The 19,242-nt window shown below is 44.5% G+C and overlaps 1 protein-coding gene across 1 annotated transcript in view; it reads left to right on the top strand.

Annotated features, from left to right (window-relative positions):
• Positions 1-5,221: 5,221 nt before the first annotated feature.
• LOC123973999 overlaps positions 5,222-19,242 on the top strand; it is a 56,221-nt gene continuing 42,200 nt past the window's right edge. Inside the window, exons 1-3 of the mRNA XM_046054412.1 lie at positions 5,222-5,320; positions 9,261-9,494; positions 12,869-13,062. Of these exons, the coding sequence (XP_045910368.1) occupies positions 5,284-5,320; positions 9,261-9,494; positions 12,869-13,062 (465 nt within the window). The 5' untranslated portion in view covers positions 5,222-5,283. The remainder of the gene's footprint in view (positions 5,321-9,260; positions 9,495-12,868; positions 13,063-19,242) is intronic.

Consider the following 19,242-nt stretch of genomic DNA (forward strand, 5'->3'; position numbering starts at 1 on the left):
TCGACCTGGATCCTGACGTGGACGCTCTGATCCTGAGCGCTCTGAGAAAAATGCTCGACTTTGGAGACGACTTCATTGACAAACACTTTTAGGTGGTTTCACCTGTTGACAGTTTGCTTTGATGGTTAATGTCTGTATCTGATGAAGACTGGGAGTCCCTTGGTAATGGATGTGTGTTTGTGTGTATATGTACATATATAACAAAGTAGTACTGGCTACACCTGCACTACATGAAAAGGTGCAATGAGATAACTTCTGTTGTGAACTGGAGCTAAATAAAAATAATATATATATATATATATAAACACACGCACACATCCAGGTTCCTACAGCTGTCAGGATTTTCCATGCTTCTCAGCAGATCTTCTGACCTTTGACCTCTGAGTACAAATACCTATAAAACCGTTGCTTTTATGATCAATATATTTCATTTTTTTAGCCGCTTCAGATTTTTTAAAAGCTTAAAGCCTCCAGTCTTGGTTGATTCAGATTCTCTGTCCTGGAACGTGCAGACATTTCTGTAACTTCTCTTTAATGGAAAACTCTTTCTGCAGCACTGGCTGATCCTCCTGGGTTAGAGTTGGGCTTCCAGCTGTATGTTCAGAATAAAACTTACTATTAAACGAATAAAACTCTCTCTGTCTCTTATGGTCTCCGTGTATTATATGTTATATAAAATGAAACCAGCCCACGCTGGACTGAAGGACTTCGTCCTCTCTCTGTTTCTATGATGGACCTGGCAGCCGTCAGAGCCGGACTGGGACAGAACGTCGGCCCTGGTATTTCTGCCCAGGCGGCCCCTCTCCGCACCAACACCATGCCCCCCCACAACATGTGTACCAGCTGAGGGCTGCTGTGGACCAGTGGACTCCTTCACACTCATCACTGACTCCGTGGTGATCAGCGGTGGCCACGGAGGACACGACTCAAAGTCAAGTTCAGACGTTAGGAAACTGAGCTACAGAAACGGCTGCTGCAGCGCTGCATGAAGGGAGAGATCACAGGAGACGGGCTCACTGTGAGAGAGTTGTGTTTTTATCACTGACCTTAATTTAACTCTCATCCTCGTTGTCACTACGGCACACACTCCACCCAGGGGCCTCACTTTAGCATCAAACATTCATTTAAACATTAAGTACATTTTCTGCACCCATTTATGGTGGAAATGTCTTCATTTATAAAAAGGGAAGCACTAAACTCAGGAGGCCTGTGAGAAAATAAAGCAGTAATCAGCAGCTTGGTTTGTTTTAGCTTTAGTTACTATTTTGTTTTCTTATTGTGCACACAGACCTTCCTCAAAGCTTTTTCATTTGTTAATTAACTTTTCTTGGTGCAAATTGTTTTCAGAATATTCCCCTAGGCCCACTTAGTCAAAAAACACAGGAGCTGCCCGAGTGAAATGAAGAGGATTTGAGGACATCTATAGTTGTTCATGTTAGTCAAGAAGCTAAATGAAGAGAGGAGAACGAGAGAGAGAGGCGTTCTGTCCACAGCTGGAAGTTGCTGCTGTCTCACAGCCTAAGATGCAAAGAACATAGTTGTCTGTTGTAAACTCTGAGCGAGCAGCAAAAAGCTTTCAACTACAAACATTTCTACTTCTGATTTACTGAAGCATCTGCTGAAGCAGCAACGTGAAACTTAGGCAAGGCAAGTTTATTTGTATAGCACATTTCAACAACAAAATTATTCAAAGTGCTTTACATAAAACATAAAAGCAACAGGGAAATATAAAAAATACACATTAAAAAATAATAAAAGTTACAGTGCAGTGTAAAATATTTAATTAAAGGCAGTGGTAAAAAGAAAAGTCTTCAGTCTTCATTTAAAAGAACTGACAGTTTCAGCAGACCTGCAGTTATCTGGGAGTTTGTTCCAGATATACGGAGCATAATAACTGAACGCTGCTTCTCCTTTAGTTTAGTTTTGACTCTGGGGACAGAAAGCAGACCTGATCCCAGACGACCTGAGAGGTCTGGATGGTTCATAACGAAGCAGAAGATCAGAAATGTTAGAGAAAGAAACTCTGCTGCTGCCACTGATGCTTGGACTCGTCAGGAGAGAGCGGCGTTAGGCTAAGCAACGTTTTATAACATCACTGCAGTGAATAGACTAAATACATCTGTGCCTCTGAACTGAACCCTCTATACTTTAGAATTCAACTCAGTTACCTTCATACAGAGCAGGTCGAGACCCTCTGTGATACTGAAGGTTTTGGATGAAGAACTGGACTGAATCTATTTATTAACTCTTGTTTGGACTCAGCAGAAAAACGAGAAAAAAGAGTTGGATTGTGATTTCTGTGTTTTTTTAAGATTTAGATTTTTTATTCACGTTCTCGACGTTTGATTTAAATAACTTTGAAACAACCTGCCAAACAAATCATATAATCTTACTGCGATGAGAGAGACCTGGCTGGCACGCCGAACAAATGTAATAGTTTAAACAGTAACAGCTCGGCGGTTCACACCACGCACACACTGAAATGTGTCGTCAGCGTAGAAGTTTATCACAACCACACGTCAAAACAGGTTCCTCACGGTAAGGGAAGAAGAGATAAAGCTCGCAGTTTGTACCTCTAACGCCAAAATCAGCCGTGTTTCCCAACACAGACAGCCGGTGGCAGGTAGGCAGGAGGGGTCCAGTGGAGTCGAGACTCGGGGGAACCGTGTCTTCATGTGATCTGCTTCAGATAGAGCCCCCCAGAAACTGATCTGATTTGTCTTCTGTTCACTCACTTTGCATTTTGTTTACTGATAAATAGAATCTATTAACATGTCAACATGTTTGAAAGCTTTCTTTCTTTCCAGTATTTTTCCACCCCGGCCTAAAACTTCTGCCCAGTTCTGTACACACACAGTCTTCAGAGGAACTCATGTTGAGGCCATAGAGAGTCTTTAGTGTAAAAAACAACTCAAAGGAAAAGAGGAAGAGACGACAGGATGCAGCAGACTCGCTCTTTATTTCAGGAGAGACATCCTGACGTTTTCTTCTGTATTCAACAACCACCTCCGATCGAAGCCTCAAACTGCCGACAGACAGTGAACGCACCGCAGCGTTTACTGCGGGGTGAAACTATTCAGGGATCAGCGATCTGAGCATCAACACGTCTTTTAATTGTTGGTTTGTCTCCAGCGGAGGCTGAAACCAGCTGAGAGCTGCAGAGAGGAACCTCTCACAGACAGGAAAGAGGAGGAAACGCTCACTCGTCTCTCTCAGTAGTAAAACACCCGAGTCACTAAGTTCATTACGTGAGACGTGTTTTTATGTTCAGAGACAGAAACCAGGGGCCTCGTGTATAACAGACTGCACAGCTTCCATCTTTCCTTTATACATCACAAACAACATGGCTCCTCCCTCTAATTACTATGCAAATGACCATAAACACGCCGACGTCCCCTCCGAAGGTCCGAACAACAACGGCTGCTGCAAAACAGGTGAAAGAGAGAAACTACACCGAGTCGACTCCTCAACAGTCACGCCAACCAGGTGGAGAGAAACTTCATGACTGATGACCAGCTGCCCTTCTCATGTTATATAAAAGATATATTTATCGACCACTCACTGCAGAACAGCTTCTCTTGACTGTCACAGAGATACAAGGGAAGGAGCTTCAAGGCTGCAGTCTGCACCTTCATTTCACCTGAGCTACCGTCTTGGTTTGTCCCTTAGGTGGTGTACAGCTCGATTATTCACTACAAGCATCACCTCACATCAGATCCATTGTTTATTTAAGAAAAGGATTTGTGGAGCTCTATAAAGTCAAGTCACCTCTTCATCCAGTCTGTTAGGAGCTGATCCATCTCAGACGGAAAAGCTGCCCTCCTGGCCTGATAGAGTCCTGGAGTGTGCTGCTACATGGACAGCCAGCAGTGAGATGTTGATCAGCATCGTCAGGAAATGTGTAGGAAAACTATGAAATATCATAGAAATGTGTCAAATCCACTGAAGGGGGGCTTTAAAGAGCTGCAGAAACCCTCACCAGAGTTTGGTTTCCCCACGCGGGTCCTGATGATGCAGGATGACCATCACCAAAGCTGTCCAATCAGCAAGCTACCTGTCAGTCTGTGTGACGTCATGGTTACTCCTCTGGTTCGTTTGGAAACCTGCAGTGTGAACATGAAGCGGACCAGAACTAACATGCAACAGGGGATCCGGACCAGATGAACCGAACTGCAGGTGTGAGAACCCCCTGAAACCAAAATGGGGTCAGCAACTTTTCTCTTCAGCTGAGCTCTGCTCTCTGTGCTCCACAACTTTATTTGCATCATATTATATATATATATTGTATTTCTGGTGAAATCATGACAACAATATTTTTCTTCTGATGACTCAAAATCATTTCTAACTTAAAAGAACCTGTCCACTGTGACTTTATATAAACTTTTATCTTAAAATGATTGTCTTATTATTAAAAAATCAACATGACAACTTTATTTCTTGTGAAATTGCAGCTGTTACTGTAACATTAACTACTTGTTCTCAAATCACTGTGACTGGGAGAATGAACGAGAGCACCGAGCGCTTCAAGCCTTTAATTCCGTTTTCCACAACATAAAGAGCGCCACAGCACTTTGTAGGAAAACCCAGTGAAACAGACCTTTTCTCCGTCGCAGTTCGAGTCTTCCTGGGAACATAGACTAAAGGTTAACGGGTATCTGCAGGCGGGCCCGGCAGGATGGCTTTAGATCCAGAGGTGACAGACAGCAGACATTTCTGTTTGTGCAGCCATGCAGCTACCAGGATTACGGTGTCGGCCCACATTTAACTCGGGAAGGATTTTAGTGGTTCAACGACACGTGTGTCCAGGTCCTGATAGGGTCCAAAGGAGCCAGGCCGCGACTCTCTGATTGGTCAGCCTGCCTCTCCTCTCCGAGTTGATAACGATGCGCTCTGCGGTCCGTCTCCTAGATAAGCCAGTGTGGAGATTCTCTTTGTTTTCTTTCACAGCGAACTTAATAAAAGGCAAAGAAAGAGTTCCCGCCCGCTAATCACATCTATCAGTATTAAAAGCTTTGTGAACCAACATTAATAGACTCAACATCATGTAAAGATGGTAGACTGCTCCTGGCAGCCCTCCTGCAGCTGCTGTAGATCTTAGAGCCCCTTTATGTGACCAGCTGAACCTCTGCGTAAGGCTCCAGGTTCCCCGCGCCGAAATCTTCATTATACATGGACACACACACTCAGGGCTGGTTTCCAAGAAGCTGAAGGACTCTTTTAAGTCACGTGGTTCATTGGGGGCGGGTCGTTATACACAGAGTCGCCTCCTCCTGTTTGCTGCAGATGTGGGAGAGCTACAGGATGGCTGCTCGCAGTCTCGGTAAGAAAGTTTCTCCTCCTTTTATGCAGTAAACTGCGCTCAGGTCAGTGTTGGGCAGTGAAGAGTTACTAACCCGAGTAACGCTGCCTTCCTGTGTCACTGAACGCACCACGCTGGATGCCACTGCGCGACCGTAAACAGCTCAGCTGCACCGGATGTTGTTCGAGTCAGCTGTTCGCAAGAAGCTAAAGGAAGGCTGGAGAAGGAGGGAGAGAGGCGTCCACAGCTGGAAGTTTCAGTCTGTCGCAGTCTGAGATGCAAAGAACATGTCGTCTGTTGTAAAAAGCTTCTGATTTACTGAAGCACGTGAAGCAGCACAGCGACGTGACCCTGTGGCCCCGGTGCCGAGCGAGGTTTTACTTTTGGTAAACGCGCTGAAACTGCTCTAATAAAGAGCCACCTGTGCAGAAAAACAGAGACACGCTTTTTTTACGCTCCTCGCTGCTGTTTTAAGTTTAAAGGCACTTTGCTGCAGCTGCCTCTCTTTTTTCTCCCTTAACTTTCAGCACTCCTTCACGTTGTGTCGCATGTTTTCTGCAGGCCTACCTGGTTTTGTCCGCGTTTCTACGTGTGATGTGGTGGTGATGGCGCATGACGCGTGTGTAGCTAGTGTCCACCTGCAGGAGGCGCTGCAGCACCATGATGACTGGGTTTCTGGATTGAGCTCTAATGTGAGGATTTATTCTGCAGACAGCAGCAGCAACAGGTCTCTGAGATCAGAAAGCATTACAGAAGAGTTTAGTAACAGACTGCAAGTGTTTCTGGAATATTATCTAATCTGGCTTCACAGGAGACGTTATAACAAAGGCTGAACAAAGCACAGCATGTCTTTATGTTAGTGGTGGCTTTCAGCGTGTTTTAGGTCTTACATATTATATAAGTAATAATAATCAGTGGTTCCGACAGGGTTTTGAGAGACTATGGTAGGTGGGCCTCGCAGGTGTCTCACGGACACTGGGCTGCTTGTGCTCGTACAGCTGCAGCAAATATTTATTGGTGTAAATCATTTACAGTTGTGTGACATTTTGGTAGGGTGGTTATTCATTGTGCAGCGGTGGTGGCCCAGCTGTAACATACGGGTGCAACAGGTCTGAGATGTACCGTTCAGCGCTCTGTATGTTAAAACGAGCACTTTGAATTGAGTCCTGAATTTAACAGGGAGCCAATGTAAAGAGGACAGAGTGGGTGTTATATCAGTTCTCCGGCTGGACCCGGTCAGCAGCCTTGCAGCAGCATGTTGGACCTTTTGTAAACGGTCCAGGGACGACTTGGGACTGAAATATTCCATGATTGGTGGCCGGGAAGGACAATCAGAGACAGGTGTAGTGGAGGGGATGATGCTAGCCCTGATATCTCTATTCTTGTCCACAAAGAAAGAGAGGAATCTGTTGCAGTCGTTGTTAGAAACAATAGGAACATCAGGAGGTGCAGGATTTATGATTTATGATTAAACTGAAAAATAAGAAGCCCTCGCATCCTTAACCATAGCAGGGCTCAACGTTAAACTTTCTTGCAGCTGGCCCCACCGAGCCAGTGGGTTTGAAGCTCACTGGCCCCAAGACAATTTTTACTGTCCCTCCCTGCAAAAGTTGTCCCAAAATAAAAAGTTAACAAAACAATTTACTTACAAAACCTAATCACAGAGTCAAACATGACGTGCTGTCCTGCTGACAGCCATTTAATAAAACATGTACCCAGAGAAGTGACGTGCGGATCCATCCTAAAGTATCGATACTTCTGTTACCAGGATCGATATCTGAACTTTGTCATAAGTATCTCACTGTCACCAGGATGGTCTAATTATACTCGGTTGATAGGAACTACTTTTCCTTCCACCCGTCAAAGTCATGCTGCGCTACGGCTCTGTGACGGAGCTTCTTTGAAGCGAGCAGCTTACATTTACATTTCCTGTGATTGAATACTGAATATGGCCGATTGTGAAAGTAGCCACGTCCGTGAAGGTAAGAATGACGCCGTGTGTGCAAAGGCAGTGAAATACTTTGGCAAACTTCGCTAAACATCTGAGATTAAGTCACAATAATGTGATGATGTCATGAAGCGGCAGGAGATTTTTATTATAATTAAAGAATATGACAGTAGTTTGTCATTATGCAGCTATTATTTTGAATTGAAAAGGCTACAGCCTGCTCCTTATTTCTCTCATGTACAGAAACGGGAGGCGGGGGGGGGGGGGGGGGGGGGGGGGGGGGGGGGGGGGGGGGGGGGGGGTCACATTAAAGTGACCTGTCAATCAGCTTGTAGCCCCGCCCTAAAGCCTCCCCTGCTTCCTGGTCTCTGTTCCTCTAAATGGGACCATAATTTACTAAATGAACATCACGCTGTGTTGAAGAAGACTTGAAACTAGCGACTGAGACCAGATACTGATCAGGAAAGTGCAGGATGTTGAGTTTCTAATACGATTAAACGTCGGTAACACTTTCTATGAAGGTCATCGCTATAATGACTTCTGCATATATTTATAACACGATATAATGCGTCCATAAGACAAAGTTCATGACGTATTATGACCTTTTGATTTAATGTTTTATAACTAATAGTAATACCAGTTTATATCAATGTGCGGCAAGAATCTCCGCCCGTGTTCCATAACACATTATAACCACCGACTCTGCCTCGTTATAAATACACTTCAGTCACCGTTTACAATTAGTGATATAAAATGGAACAAAAGCTTATAGTAATGTTTAAAGTTATATAGCACGTCTTTGTTTGCTTTAAGTAAAGTGACACATTTTGTGCAGGAAAACAACTTTTATTTATGTTTCTTCACTTTATGAACAATCTGTATGAATTCTGAACATTTTGCAGTTTAGCACAAAAACAACATAATTACATGAAGGACACTCGTTGTCAGGGTGGTGAGCGATCGCTCAAGAGAAGACCTGTTGCCGACCAACATCATGTAAGAGGCTCAGATGTTGTCACAGATGAATGGCGAGCCTGTGGACAGGCCCTGACAGATGCAGTGGACGATTAAAGACAAAACGTAGCCGTTCTAAAAGGACCCGGTTCCTAAATTTCTCAAAACACGAAAATCAATAAGGTCCGAGCTTATCGACACTGCTACGGGAACGGGAAGGCATTGCAGAAGGCGGCGAAAACCGTCCAGCGCATCACTGGAGCCTCACTTCCTGCTATCAAGGACATCCACAGGAAGTGTTGTCTAAGGAGAGCAATACACATCAGGAAAGACTCCTGCCACCCAGCACACAGACCCTCCTGCCCTCTGGGAGGCGCTACAGGAGTCTACGGACAAAACCCACCAGGTTCAGGAACAGCTTTTTCCTACAGCTGTCTCCCTGCTGGACTCTGCCCCCCAACGCCCCCCAACGCCCCATCCCCCCTCCACACACATACTCACAAACCCCCATCCTGCATCTCCTCACATTCACACTCACCATCCTCCCTGGAAGCTGAACAGATGACCCTCCTCTGAACCAGCTACACTTACCAACTGCGCTGCCACCATGGACTCTGACACCACTGCACCTTTCATCTAAGCATACCATTGCACTACTGTACATTCTGCTTACGACCGCTGATTTACCCCCCATCACAGCCTGACGGCCGCCGAGCAGCATTTCAGGCTAAAGATCGTGTAGTTTGAACTAAGATTAAACAACAAACATCAGTCACATGTTCCAATAGTTTTGCTCACTTGAAAAATGGGCGCGGTCAAACAAACGGTGGTTTGTCCTGAGTTGTTGAACGCATCTAGATGTGAATACCAGGAAATGAGAGCTGAACTCTTGTCTCATCTTTTACTTGATCTTAAACTCAAATGTCTTCAGTGAACAACAAAAAGGATTTTTCTTCCCGTTCCAATACTTTTGGAGGGGACTGTAAGTCACTAAGCCGTTTCAGTGTTAAAAGTAGTTTTGGAAAAGTATAATTAAGTTAACATGTGTTCATCTTTCAGCTAAGAGCTCTTCATCATTAAGATGGTGGCTTCCAACCGCAGTGAAAGTCTTCCCGATGGTTACTGGTCAAACCTTTGGTGCTGATCGGGCCATACTGGATGAACTGAAGAAAAGCAGATTCCTGATGTTGGAGACCACTACAGACCTGCAGGAGTGTGACTTCGTCATCCTCTTCTGTCCAATCAGGTCTCGTGTTGGATCAGATGTGGCGGCAGCCATGAGAGATGTTCCAGGTAAAGACTTGTTTTTAACTTGCAGCTCAGGTTCCAGAGAACCAGAGTTCTGGTTCTGTCCGAACAGCGTGGTCCATTAAAAGGAGCTGGCGCTCCACCTTACTTTAATTCTTATTCTGAATTTTATAATTTAATGAAAATGTTTTTGTTATTGTGTGGTTACTCTCACAGAAAGCATACATTATGGCAGAGACGTATGATGAGAAAAGGCTTCCTGCTGTCTGCGTGCTGAAGGTCATCTGTTCAGCTTCATGGTGGCCCCCGATTGGTTGTCCACCATAAGTGGAGATAGCGTGGGTGCATGGGTGCAGACACCCCAGGGCCCCAGCCGGTAGGGGGGCCCCATATCTGGGCCATAATGTTTAGCTTTATGGACTCCCATCATGGAAAAACCATTAGCTTCATGTACTGAAGAAATTGAGCAGCTCTTATCAAATGAAACGGTCCCTTCACTCCTGGTTTCAACGGTGAACCACCACAAGAATGTCAACTACCAACCAAAACACTAGATTCTAAGGAGACACGTTTTAATAAACACAACTCATAAAGTCACATTTCTATTTCAAACAAATTAAAACTTATTAGCACATTTTAACAAAAGCCCCTTCCCCCTCGTGCATCATGGGAATTCTGAGGGACGTAGGCTGCGCAGCGGTTTCTTTATGCATCAAAGTCCACTGGAAGCCTCTCAGAAGTGTTTCAGCAGCGCAGCCTGCCGCACGTTAACAACTTGTTTTGAAGTTTTCATTCTTCAGAGCTTCTCGTCTTGACGGGCGCATCGAGCAGCTACCACAGGGAGCATTTCAGAATAAGAGCGATTTGCCTGCCGACACGTTTCGATTTTGTTGATTTGGTGATTAGTGCTTGCTTTTTGTGCTTCTATTATGATTAAGTAACTACGTAGTTTTTTCTGACTTATCTGTGTTTATTGTTGATCTGTACTGGGTATTTAATTTAGGAAATTGACAGGATTCTCTGCTGTTTCTGTGTCTGACTTCCTGCCCAGTTCATCTGCTCTGTGCTGCTTGATGCTGGGACGCTTCTTTAGCGTACCCTTTTTAATACCACCATGATGAAATTTAATACCAACGTCACTGAAAATCTGTATGAATTTTAAGTCCGAGAATATTATTTAGGAAGTTACATGAATTTAATAAAACATTTTATTATAATACATTCATATTTAACACACTGTAGCTCGGGGTGTGTTTGTACTCTGATGAGATAAAATGAATGAAGGACGTCACTTTGTGTTGAAAAGTGGTGGGACATAAGGGTTCAGATTAGCGCTGTGACGATACAGTTCACAATACGGGGTTCACAAGAACAAGAAGATATTTTAACACAATTTGATGAAATATTCAATGCTGAAATATATTTAAATGGGGGTCTGGGGGCCCCTAGAAAATTTTGAGCACTAAACACTTAATTTCCTGCATTCTGGAGACATTTTCTGCACCAATTTATGGTAGAATTATTTTTATTTAAAAGAAGTCATTCAGATTTTTTTAGCTTAAACTGTTTTTGAACAATGCACATTTGTTTCTTTTATCTTTACATTGCATTGCATGTTTTCTTATTGTGCAAATAAACCTTTCTCAAAGTATTTTCATTTGTTCAAGTAAAGGCTCAGCTCTGTTAGCTGCCGTTATGTTAACGGTAACTTTTACTAAGTAGCGATGTGAGATTTAGCTACGTCCTGTAACGGAGTCACTGTTCAGTTAGATACTAGTCAGATACTATTATAAGTGGCTGCACCTGATCCCGATGGACACGAAGGGTTTAAAGGCAGAGAGCCGAGGGGGGAGCGGCTGCAGAGTTCTGCCTGAAACGGGGGTTACGTACTGTAACCCGGATTCTGTTTCGTACAGGCTTCGCCCTCTAAGGCTATCGCTATTGGGTTAGAGGCGAAGCAGGATGAGTCACCGCCTCACTGGCCCATACGGTACCACCAAGCACAACTCACCTGCCCAGAGCCATAATGAGCCGCCCGATTGGCATTGGTCTCGGCATGCGTGCAGACGGACAACTAATGTTTTGGATGTAGTTCTCAGCTGCTGCCAAAGGTGGCCAGTTTTACGATCAGCTGCCCAGAAACAGATCTTAGGGAAAGCGACCTTTCACCTCCTGTTGAGGGTTGTTATCTCACCCCCCCCCCCCTTTTCTTTCTCCCAGGGAGAGGGAAAGAATTTGGAGTAGTCCAAATTTATTTGATATGAAATGCACAAATCCACACATTGTGTACATTACACTTGAAAATGAAGTAATGTTTGTTTGTGTTGTGTCTAACCAACCAAGACCAGTGTTTATGAATACATGAATCCTTTGTGGGACCTTTTGCTTAATAAACCTGGTCAAACCGCTCCAACCTGTATTTGTTTTGTCTCCTTGTCGGAGCGTCTCCCGACAGGAGCTGAATCAGCCAATCAGCTTGCTTTGCGTGCTGGACGTGATAACATTTCAGCAACAGCAGTAAAACAAGATGAATAGAAAGTGATGTTACAGCAGCTCCCTGTGGGAGGCGGGGGCTCTTTCAAATGTCCAGGGGCCCATTGTCTCAGAGTCTGTCCTTGTTGTGCAATGTTTACTGAACTGCATGAGGGGATGGTGTATTAAACAGTTCCTCATGACGTTACATTACATTTATTCATTTAGCGCATTTTTAAACTATAGTGTTACGTCCCTTTAACAAACTCCTCCTAAAGCTTTAACCCGATCGACTTCAAATGTAAGGAGCTGAAACGTAAGAACACTGCGATGTTTAATTGCGAAGCTTTTTTTGATTGCTCAAACGGCATGGCCATGGCGTGGCATTGAATTGCTGTTTCGCCATGAAAAAGGAAATGGCATGTAAATGGCCTAGACATGGTCGCATCTGTCCCAAAATTCACGTCAACCTCTGAGAGACTTACATGTCAACATCCAGTTGGTAGTGATAGCGCCCCCTACTGGCATCAGGAACGTTTCAAACCTGATTTATTATGCCTCATTTATATTTTTACCCCACTTAGCACCTTAGATGTCCATAGTGAGGCATTTATGCTCCTCATAGCAGGTTGACCACATCCATCTCAAAGTTCTTGTCAAATGCTTTTGCCTTGGGGAGAAATTATTCACAATTAAATAGGAATCTGCTTTTTGACAGTTATATTCTAAACCCAACCGGAAGTCAGCCACTTTGAATTAAATAACTGAGACCTCAACCGAACTTTGTGATATTTTTGACACGTCTCCTGTGTTATTTGTTCATTGTGAACTCCAGAGTCGTGTCAGCTGGCGTGCGATGCACCCGAGGCACGCATGGGGACGAGGGCCCGCTCAACGCTGCTCGCAGCTTTAATCTTGTCCTGTGCTTCTCTCTTGTGTGTCATCAGGTGGTAAACGTGTTGTTCTCGTGCTGATAAATCACACCCGAGATGTCGACTATTCACCTGATGTGAAAAGATGGTCTGAAGACTTTCAGAACGTCGTGTTGGAAGTTCAAGTTCTCTTCCACGAGACTCTGCAGAGATTACTGTCGTGTTCAAGAAATGATGAAGCTCTCTGGCAAATACATGAGGAGTTAAAGGTGGAGTAATTGATTTTGTACAAATCCAACACCATGACATAAATCAAACGACACAGCAAGTAACGTCATTGAGATTAGCGTTGTTGTGGATTTGCAAACTGCAGCCACAGTTGCTCCTGCACATCAAACATGACAACATAGCAGCTCCACACAGTGATACTCGCACCTCTCCTGCTGCTATAGCTAACATCACAACAACAGCATGTGTTGGTGAACCAGAAAGTAAGCTGAAAGTCTGGGGGCCAGGTGAGGACAGGTGTGAAGATGGGTGGGGCAGACAGGGTAAAGTCGGAGGGCACCTGGGCGGATGGAAAATGAAGACAGAATAAGTGCTGTGGCTGCAGAGGAGGGACAGACCCCCCAACATTTCAAAATCTATGTTTTGTCCCCCTCACAATTTCTGCGATTTTGGAGTTGGCTCATAGCCAGGCGGTTTGAGTGACTAGTTAATCAATCAATCACACACTCCGCATCAGACACGATTAAAAAATGATGTAGGCCTATAGAAAACATGCGTCAGAGGGCAAATGTGGTGCCTCAATATTACGTTTATTTTGTGCTGTTCTTTTTGTCCCTGAAGACGGCAGTGAGGACGCCTGCTGCAGGGGGGGTAGTGACTTGTTACAAGTAACGTAATTTTGCAAAATCAATAAATAAAATAAGTCATTGGCACCTTTCCACGTTCCTTTTTTAAAACTGTAGCCTACTTTTACTCTTAGGCCAGTAATGTACTTTTAATTTCAATACATTTTCCATTCATACCTTCATAATTTCACCAGTCTGTGATCTGCAATAGGCTTCATTAACCGAATTAACTGTCAGGCTGTGAGCGCAGTTACGCAGAAGAACGCCAGGTCTCCTCTGTGGTACAGAGACGGGGGCTTATCACAGAGATGAATGAGCTGGGCAGGTGCAAACATTTAGAAAATCAGGCAGATACCTTTTCAGTTAAAGGCTTTATTGTTCTAATGAAACAACTGAAATCCAGTGAGCGCTCACCGTGGCACTGCCGTCGCTCTTAATCAAGCCGGCCGGCACCTACTTTCACTTTCCATTAACGGCGCATTAAAAGCGTCTTTAGTCTCTGCAGAGAAAACGTAAACTTCACACTGTAACATCTAAGTTAGATGAGCACTGGATTGATTCTGATAAATCAGCAGTATCCTGTTGTTGAAAAGAGCATCGCTTTCTTCTGGTGGATATTCGCCTGTTTGTTTTTTATATTGGTTACTGCGACGTGAACAGAATGTCGCCGGTGAAACTAATCTTGGCTTTCACTCAGCAGCTACCAGCTGTTATTTATTCAGGAAACAATCGTATTGGAGATGCACAGAGAGAGAAAATATGCTGCGTCTGTATGTAGCTTTACCTGCTCTCCTGTTGCTGCCACAATAATTCTTTGCGTTTAGATTATTTAGATGCTTTAGGAATAACCAGATTGTTTTGGTTTGGTTGGCTACATGTCTATAATAAAAGAGACAGGCAACAACAGTGGCCGGGCAGCAAGCTGATATTTTAAAGTGATCTTATCTCTTATCTTAACACATTCATGGAGATTTAAAAAGGAAAATTGTATTGAACAGAAATAGCTAAAGATAATCAACCAGCAAAGATAATTGCATTCCCTAGAAATAACCATGTTGCAGCTGTTTCTAACCTGATGAAATACATTATTATATTTTACTTGAGTAAAGATTTTGAGTCAGTAGCACAACAGAGTCAAAGCCAGCACAGTCCAAAGCAGCAGTTTATGGTCAGACTGATGATGATATGGCTTATTTAGTCATCTACTCAAGGGCTCAGCTGAAGTGAGTACTTTACTTTAGGAGGTTAGAGGGTGTTTCTAGTTTTGAAAATATATTCAATGACTCATTAAGTGATGTACTCTACTTGCTTAAAATTCTCAAGAATACAGGAATAAAGGTCTGTAAAGACCCAGAGGGCCCGACAAATGCTTTGTCTGGAGAGCCGGCTGACCAGGGACAAACTGCTGGGCCACTTCTGCCTCCGTCTGTGGCCATCCTTGACCTTTAAACCTGAGGTGTGCATGTGTCTCTGCTACGTGTCCATAAACAATTTGAAAGTATTCAAAATGTTCACACAGACACGAGCATCCTGCAGTATTTTAAGAGGAAGAGGTCAGAGGTCACGGGAGCAGGAGTAGAAAAAAACTGTAGTCAGGAAGCCAGTATAGCTACTAGACGTAGTAAATTCTAAAACTTAGTCTGTTTTGTTCTAGTTACGTTATACTCCCTCTCGCTGACCCTCTCCCTCTTCGAGTTTTCATAATCTCCCCTCTCCAGTCTATTCTCCATCTTCTGTCACTACAAAGACCCTCTTTTTTCACACTAAGTACATTCTGTTTTCAAAAGTCATTAGAAATGAGCATTTAATCCGAATCAGAAGGAGCTTTATTGCCAAATAGTGTTTAACACATACAAGGAATTTGTTTTGGTGATAAGGTGCTACACATAGACAAACATACCGTTGAGATAAATAAATGTAGAAATATATAAATATGGAACAGACAATGCAAGTTATATAATAATATTAAAAAGAATAGAGGAAAATAATAGCAGACTATTTATCTATCAACTATTTAAATGCTTTATTTAAAAAAAAACAACCCGTAACCCTCCTAGCATTTCAGCGCCCCCCCCAGATTCAAAGTCGCTCCTACGCCCCTGCTTTAACAACACCACTCCGTCCAGCTTTCAAAGGAAAAGTATACAAGTATTAACAACAAATTCTACTTAAAGTAGCCTAGTATGTAATGCCCCTGTCATTTGTATTATGATATTATTGTCACATATTAATATATAAGCTGTACTGTAATGTTGGGAGTTGGTGACCTACAACATTAAAGTTGAACTGTCATATACTGTTGGGTAATTTAATCTCACATTTGTACTCAAGTACTTACTTCACACCGCTGAAAGTAACAGTTGGTTCAAAATCTTAAGGCGCTTTTCGACCAAAGGTACCAGGGACTTTTAAGTCCCCATGTCCACGAACTAAAAGGTTCCTTCAGCCCACTGTTGTGTGTGTTTCCACTGCGTCTAAAGACCTGCAAAGATCAGGCAAATTAACCAGCTGACGTGGGCTGTAGGCCTGGCTGTACACAGCGATGCACAGACATCATTATTTGTAACCACGATCCGAGCAACATTTGTAAATGAACATCAGATTTGACTGGAATATAATGACAAACTACAGGCTGTGTTTGACCATTAAAGCTGCTTTTTTGTGTGGGAGTATAATGAAGAGACACACGATAAAGTTTGTTACGCATTTAATACCAAACTGGATAAAGCTATAAAGTTCTTAAAATAACTTGGGTACAGAGAAAGTAGCACGTCTGTGTCCGCCTGCGTCGCAGGAACGGAATGTTTAACGAGCTTTACCTGCTGTAATCAGCTGGTCCGCTGGTTCTGGAGAGGAGGAGACCGACTTCGTCTCCTTGTAGAAACTTCCTGACTGATAAACTTAAAACAACAACTTCTGACCCAGTATTTAGCGTAACTCCATCAGCTGTTCGCAGTAAACACACTGCTGAACACTGGCTGCTGTTTCCCAGCTATAAATTTAAAGCAGACATACGATCTCAGGCGGACATGTGTGGATAACAAACTGGATAAAACCATCAAGTTCTTTAGATAACTCCAGCACACACAGATGAAACAACGCAAAAATAAAATTGCGACAGTTTAGAAGGTTATTAAAACATTTCCAGTGACAAGAGCTGCAGATCAGCTGCAGGACTCACGTCTGTGTCGCCTGAGCTTCGGAGGAACACCCAGGCAGGCTGCTATTTACATTTAATGCCGACGATTGATCTCAGACGGACAGCGGCGAGACGTGAGTGGCTATTTGACGGCTGATTGTGATTTATTGGTTTGCAAACAACGGTGGAAAAGAGAGGATTTCTCCAGTTAAAGCCAGTAGCCTCTACTCGCCCATTCAGAAATTCACTGCAAGGCAAGCCCCGCCCCCCAAAGTATCCGGTACTTTCGGAAAGTAAAAAGCGGGAGCAAGGGGAACCAGACACCGGGTTGGAGGGTTGCGGACAGTGGACAGGGAACAAGGAGGTGGCGTGGTCTGGGCCGCGGGCCGGGCGACGGCCTTGGTGTGAGGAGCAGGGGTCGGCCAGACCACCGACGGGGATGGTGTCGATCGATCCACCAACAGAACACGAGGAGCGGGGGTCGGCCGGACCGCCGACGGGGCTGAAGCCAGTCGATCCGCGGACAGGGCACGAGGAGCAGTGGTCGGCCGGACCACCGACGGGGTTCCCTTGAACAGACGGTGGGGGTCAAGCGTGGGGTCGGGCGGGTAGGGGGGATGACAGGCAGGCTGGGTAACAGGAGTGGCAGGCTGGAGGCTAGCTGCGCTGGCAGGCCCAGAAACAGGCTGGGGGCCAAAAGTCAGAAGCGCCTTCTTGTAGCCCGCGTGACTCGAGTCCCACCACTTCTCCAACAACTCCAAACACAGGCTTTATTGAAGGGGAAGCGGGGTTGAGGGAGTGGAGGTGAGGGAGAGGCGGACGCTGGGGAAACACAGGCACAGGGAACCGAGGAAACTGAGACAAGGGAGCTGGGGCACTGGGGACCGGGGAAGCAAGGAGGCACGAGGGAGGAGCCGGGAGGATGCCGTGGAAAAGGTCCGAGGGGAGAGGGCAGGGTGGCGAGCCCAGCTGACGGAGCGGAGGATGGAGGTGAGTGGACCTGGAGGGGAAACGGACAGACAGACACAGCAGAGACAAAGCACAGGGAAACAGAAATGATGCAGAATGCGCGAGAACTTGAGTGGTGAAGTGGCACTGGGTAATGAGCAACGACGATCAAGCAGTGATGGAGTGGAGAACCGGGGTTGATATGCAGGCAGGGATGAGGCTGATTGCTGGCAGGTGTGGCAGGCAGAGGAGGTGGCTGACGAGGTGCAGGTGCGGGTCGTTGGCTGGGCACACGCAGGGGAGGAGACACAGGGAGGCAGGCAGAGAACAGGAAAAAACAGAATCACAAGCAAAAAAAGGAGAAATAAGCAGGACACTCACCGTCAGCCAGGCTACCACCACAACAGTATAGTTCCTTTGGTCGAAATGCAGCTTTACAGAACGAAGGCTGTGTGTTTCTATAGATGGTGTTAAATCAGACTTATTAGAGATTTCCGAGGGTCTTCCCCAAGGTTCAATTTCAGCCCCTATTTTATTTTCTATATTTATACATAATATTGGAAAGGACGTAGAAGCTGCTTAACTGCGCCTTTATGCGGATGACACAGTGATATATTCAGTTGCTCCTTCACTGAACCGAGTCATAAATGACCTTCCGTTTTTCAACACCTTCAAGTCTCACTATAAGGCCTCATACTAAATACTAAGAAAATCAAATTTATGACGTTTTCGAGGGCTTGATCTGAATCCACAGATAATACAACTACTAACACACTACATGGGGACTTAATTGAAAATGTTTCATCAAATTCAGGTTTTTAGCTGGATGACAAACTTTTTTTCAAAGTTCAAGTTGAAAACCTTGTGAAAAAGCTGAAACTAAGGCCGGAGTTTTACTTTAGAAATAAGGCTTGTTTTAACATGAAAAACTCGTGCAGTATTTTGGACTGTGGTGATGGCTACATGCACACTGCCTCTAGTACTCTCCACCTGTTAGATTCTGTGTACCATAGTGCTCTGCATTTTTTAACTAACTCTGAGTCCCGTACTCATCATTGTATGCTTTATGAACTGGCAGGCTGGCCGTCACTAAGTCCACTTACACAACCTCATTTGCATGTTTTACTATACAAGGCCTTGCTGGGTAAACTGCCGGCAAGTTTATTTAATCTCCTGAGGCAGAATTCATCTCCGTTCCATCAGGTGTCTCTCTGACGAGGATCAAAGGGTTTTTACTGAGCTGGGGGGAAAAATGTCTCTTACTTTGCTCCCCTGTCTTGGAATAACTTGATAAACTTGCTACATCTAAACGTCGAGCAGTTGAAACGTTATCCGTGCAAAGTTGTATACAACATTACTATCCTGTGTACCTATCTTGTGTAAACACAAGAAAAGCAATCTAGTGTATGCGGTCCAATGCAGTGAGGAATGCACAGACCTGTATATTGGGGAGACTAAACAACCACGACACAAACGCATGGCTCAACACAGAAGGGCCAACTCCTCAG

Source organism: Micropterus dolomieu, linkage group LG07 (assembly GCF_021292245.1).
Source record: "Micropterus dolomieu isolate WLL.071019.BEF.003 ecotype Adirondacks linkage group LG07, ASM2129224v1, whole genome shotgun sequence".
NCBI lineage: Eukaryota > Metazoa > Chordata > Actinopteri > Centrarchiformes > Centrarchidae > Micropterus > Micropterus dolomieu.